The sequence below is a fragment of the Urtica dioica genome, chromosome 8 (assembly GCF_054948205.1).
Source record: "Urtica dioica subsp. dioica isolate 48M chromosome 8, U.dioica_male_clone48M_v1_H2, whole genome shotgun sequence".
Taxonomy (NCBI): Eukaryota; Viridiplantae; Streptophyta; class Magnoliopsida; order Rosales; family Urticaceae; genus Urtica; species Urtica dioica.
The window spans coordinates 10,363,672-10,368,619 of NC_142763.1; the positions used below are offsets into that span (position 1 = coordinate 10,363,672).

The window sequence follows — 4,948 nt, forward strand, 5'->3', positions numbered from 1 at the left end:
TACCAATATCATATGGCAATTTAAGAGGTTAATGTATATTATGATTTCTTTTTAATTTGTTTGTTTCTCTATTTTCTGATTTTCGCTATGTACTTTTGGTTTTGAAAGTGGGGTCTACAATACATAGAGTGATTCGAAGATTTATCATTCTTGTATGTACACACAAACACACACCGTAGGCACATATATATATATATTATATATACATACATACACATATATATATATATGTATATACATACGCATATATATACTCATTTACATATATATATATGGAGGTCTTCCTTTGTATTTTCTGCTGCCTATATATTCTGCTTGTTATTCCAACCTGCCTATGCTTTTATTACTTGCTTCCTTCAACCAAAAGAGGTAGCAAAGTTTTTCATTACCAAAAAAAAAAAAAATGCGTATATAATTAGGGTTAGCTAGTGGTAGATAATATTCTCATTGATTTATTTATTGCAGGTGATATGTACATGCTTATGCAAAACATGATGGAAAGTCTTAGACCTCTCGTGGGATCAAAAGGGTGGGACTTTTGTGTCCTATGGAAATTAAGTGAAGACCAAAGGTTATATATAAATCAATCAAGTAGAGAAATATATATGATTAAAATGTTATATTTGTGACATTATTGATGGCGTCTTATTGTTACAGATTTGTTGAGTGGATGAATTGTTGTTGTGGTGGGGCTGAAACCTCACAAGAAGCGAATAATAACAATAATTGTGGAGATGAAGAACTTCTTTTCCCAGTTTCGCCACTCATTCCATGCAGAGACACCATGTTTCAACACCCAAGAACCAACTCTTGTGACCTTCTTTTCCAATTGCCAACTTCCATGCCTTTGGACTCTGGGTATGTATTTACTATAAATTCATTTCACTTATTAAGTACCATTATTAGCATGCAGATAATGATTTTGTATCATAACTTGACTTTTTCTTTTTTCCTCTCCAAATGAACAGAATTTATGCACAGACGTTGATATCAAACCAGCCCAGTTGGCTAAACTCTTCTAGTGTCACAGGCTCCCATTTTCTTGAGGTTACTTCTATCTAGTAAATAATTAATTATAACGATATTTATTGTAGATAAAGGAATTTACTAACTTAATAGTAATATTGCAGGAATGTAGTGGGACCAGGGTTTTGATTCCAATGGCAGGAGGGTTGGTTGAGCTTTTCGTTAACAAGCAAGTATGTTCACAGTCAGTCACACACATTCGTGAATATGAATTACATGTTTCAAACTAATTAATACATATTTATTTTATTTCACAGATACCAGAAGACCCAAACGTGATTGATTTCGTAACGTCGCAATGCAACATATCACCGCCACTACTCGATCATCATCAAAACGACGCAACGACGGCAAGCTTCATCATCGACATGAACGATCAAATAATCCAATCGTCGAGAGCGTTCGTCATGAACGACGAGTCGGACAAAATAGTGGACCCCACAACAGAGACAGCGACAGCAGAGAAGCCACCGGTGTCGCCGGCGACGGCGTTCGAGGGGCTGAACCTGTCGCCGTACGACATCCCAGTGCAGTTCGGGGCGAGAAACGAGGCGTCGTTTTTGGAGGCGGAGGACAAGGGAGCGAAGAGAGGGCAAGAACGGTCGAACTCGATGTCGGATTGCAGCGACGAGGAAGACAACGAAGGGAATAAGCAGCACGGAAGCAGAAAGTCGTCGTCGGGGAAAGGGCCGCAGAGCAAAAACCTTGTCGCTGAAAGGAAGCGCAGAAAGAAGCTCAACGAGAGGCTCTACACTCTTAGGTCTTTAGTTCCGAATATTTCCAAGGTAATTAAACCAACTTCATCTCATTGTTTTTATCACTATTTTCACTATATATGTACTTGCCATTAACATAGAAAATAATTACTCCTAAATATTTTATAAAACTCGGATTTAGAAATTTACTTGTTTTATGACTATTTTCACTAAATGTTAAAAAAAATAGCTCGATTTTTATTTATTCGTTGTTGAGGGCTTTGAAAAAATAATCTGAAAATCATAAATCAGACCAAAATGATTGTTACTAATCTAGTCCCCCCTTTTTTTTTTAATCTTAAATTCGTTCTTAATAAACAGTCCAGTTCATATTGCTATATTGAAACTGATGTATAGGTCGGATTGCGGACTTGTTCCGAGACTTCATTTTGTCAATAATTTTTTGTTTAACTTTAGTGCATTTGAACTTAATATTTGGTGCTGAATATATCGAGTTTGAGTTAAATATATTAATTTTCAGCATGTTTTTTTTTTTCATCACAACTAATGATAATTTATTTAATTTAGATGTTTTTAGTTAAACTATTAAAATAAAAATTATCGTGTCTTAAACGGTTAAAGCTAGAACAAACGGTCAAAATGGATTTATTGCTCCATAATTTTGTTTTCTTATTGGGGTGGTCTCAATTTATCCAAACCATTTAAAACGATCCGGTCGTCCCATTTGATACCACATAGATGTGCTCATATTTCGTAACTTAAAGAATCTTAATTGTTATTTAAACTTGGATCATCCGTACACATTGTTTATATTTTTTTTTTGTTGACGAATAGTTGGATAGGGCTTCGATTCTTCGTGACGCAATAGAGTACGTGAAGGACTTGAAAAGACAAGAAAAAGAGCTTCAAGATGAGCTCGAGGAACTTTCCGTGATCGACGGAGCAAACGGAAAAAGAAACAATCCCAAGTCTGAGATTTTGAATTTTGGGGCCGATTCCGAGTCCCCTAACATTTATTCCTTTGAAGCATCGGGTAACAATGAGATAACCGCATCGAAACAAAACCTCGACTCTGATACCACTGCGAATGACAAGGCGCCACAAATGGAGGTAGAGTTTGGTAGTAAATAAATATATAAATTCTAAAGGCAATACTCAATTATGTTTACTAAATACTTTTTTGTTTATTTAATATGATTTATATATAGCCCCAAGTTGAAGTGGCTCAAATAGATGGGAATGAGTTCTATGTGAAGGTGTTTTGTGAGCACAAGCCCGGGAGATTCGTGAGGCTATTGGAGGCTCTGAACTCTTTGGGACTAGAAGTCACTAATGCCAATGTCACCACCTTCAGAAACCTTGTGTCTAACGTTCTCAAAGTCGAGGTATGTTCCTTTGGTTAACTCTTATTTCTTGTGAAACAAGTTATTATTATTATTATTGCTTTGGTTTTTAATTTGTCAAGTTATGAGTTTTGACGTAGACATGGTAGTTTATAATTAGATATCTTGTTTTAAGCCGTGTTTGAGTTTTTGTGTGTGAGAGAGAGAGAGAGAGAGAGAGAGAGAGAGAGAGAGAGAGAGAGAGAGATGATTCTCTTTTATTATTAATATGACATTTGTAGTTATTTGGTAGAGGGTAAAAAGAAAAAGGGTGAAGGTTTTGGAGGTATTGTGAAATTATCGGACTCAGCATTTTTAATTCTTCCAATTTTAAAAGAAAAAATATTGTTTTGTGCAAATATACTTCTAAATAATTCATAGATCTATCATTTTTCTCTCATCTATATCAAACACAACTAAAAAATATTTAATCATTTCTTTTCTTTTTTATTCCTTTCTCTTTCTTTTACAAGAAGCCATCCATTCACGTAACATTTTAGTGGTCATAATGACTTAACTTCTGTACTATGGTTTCATTAAATAAGTAATAATACTTATTAGAAAAAAGCGAGTGACCAGATTGATATGTAACTTAGTTTGCTATTGATAGCAAAGTAATCAAATAACCTTCAAAATCTTTAAAATAGTCTTATTTTTACCTATCATCAGTGAAATCATAAAACGTGGTTATTTGCTTTTTTTTTTTTTTTTTTGTAAAATGTAACAACTAGTTATCAATATCTTACTTATTATAATGGGATATGAAATCAATTTCATTTGTTTTTATTCTTGTTTCTTGGGTGGCAGAAGAAGGATAGTAAAATGGTAGTCCAAGCTGATAACTTGAGGGATATCTTGTTGGAGTTCACAAGGAATCCATCAAGAGGATTGTGTGACATGTCTAAACCCCCTGAAAATGGAAATGGAAGTCTCCTTGACTATCAACAACACCTTCATCACCAACAAACCTACTGATTATTTATTTATTTATAATTTCACATCATTGATGTTTCTCTCTAATTATTCAGTACACCTTAACTAATATCTGTTGACAATCATTATTCTATTAGTTTGTTTTCGGTCTTAATTTTCTTTAATTAGTTATTGATATGTATATGCTGGTAAGACGTCATTTTAGGCTTTACTGGTGCGAAATGACTTACTAGCCTTCTTTCTGAGAAGAAATTACACATATACCTCTAACTTTCAAATATTCGATAAATATCTTATTTTTAAATTTAAGATGATATTGCCTTATTTTAAATGAAACTGTAAACGGAAAATTAAATGAAACTATAACATTGAGAAAAAAAAAAGTCATATAAAACTAGGCTTTTGATTGGTAGGGATGATAGAAAATTGAATGGATGGAGTAACAAGGAGGGAAGAGAAAGAAAAAGAAAATTGTGAATTATAAATTTTTAAAAAGTTGATTGGTATAATGTGATGAAAGATTAGAATCCATTCATTTGTTTGTTTGGTATAAACTAAAATAGAGAGGAATGGTTGATATTTTGTGTACTTAAATTACTAAATTGCTATTATTTTTGCAATAATAATTATAGTATTAAATTATATATATGTAATTGCCATTATTTTGTATTATTTACTTTCATTTTTTTGTTTCCGTCTTTCTCGATCTTTCTAAATTGAGAGAGATAGTTTTTTTGTGGGTGCCACGGAAAGCTTCAATCCTTTCATTTTGTTTTCCCTCCTCTCTACCAAACAACACAATAAATTTATTTTCATAGTAAAATCCCTTCATATTAATCAATCCTTCCACTTTCCAAATAAGAATGAGAAGTGATCTATTGTTAGCTTATG

General features: G+C 33.1%; 1 protein-coding gene across 1 annotated transcript; it reads left to right on the forward strand.

Annotated features, from left to right (window-relative positions):
* The first annotated feature begins 470 nt into the window (after window positions 1-470).
* LOC149387966 (transcription factor ABORTED MICROSPORES-like) lies at window positions 471-4,099 on the forward strand. The gene is made up of 8 exons (XM_089622283.1): window positions 471-571; window positions 658-858; window positions 969-1,047; window positions 1,131-1,199; window positions 1,284-1,811; window positions 2,577-2,852; window positions 2,951-3,127; window positions 3,932-4,099. The coding sequence occupies exons 1-8, from the start codon at window positions 471-473 to the stop codon at window positions 4,097-4,099; spliced, it is 1,599 nt and encodes a 532-aa protein (XP_089478409.1).
* The last annotated feature ends 849 nt before the right edge of the window (window positions 4,100-4,948 follow it).

Excerpts from the sequence above, each read along its gene's own strand:
- LOC149387966 (XM_089622283.1), top strand. The coding sequence starts at position 471 with ATGTACATGCTTATGCAAAACATGATGGAAAGTCTTAGACCTCTCGTG. Across the intron at positions 1,200-1,283 it reads AGCTTTTCGTTAACAAGCAA|ATACCAGAAGACCCAAACGT; the intron begins GTATGTTCACAG and ends TTTATTTCACAG. Across the intron at positions 3,128-3,931 it reads CTAACGTTCTCAAAGTCGAG|AAGAAGGATAGTAAAATGGT; the intron begins GTATGTTCCTTT and ends CTTGGGTGGCAG.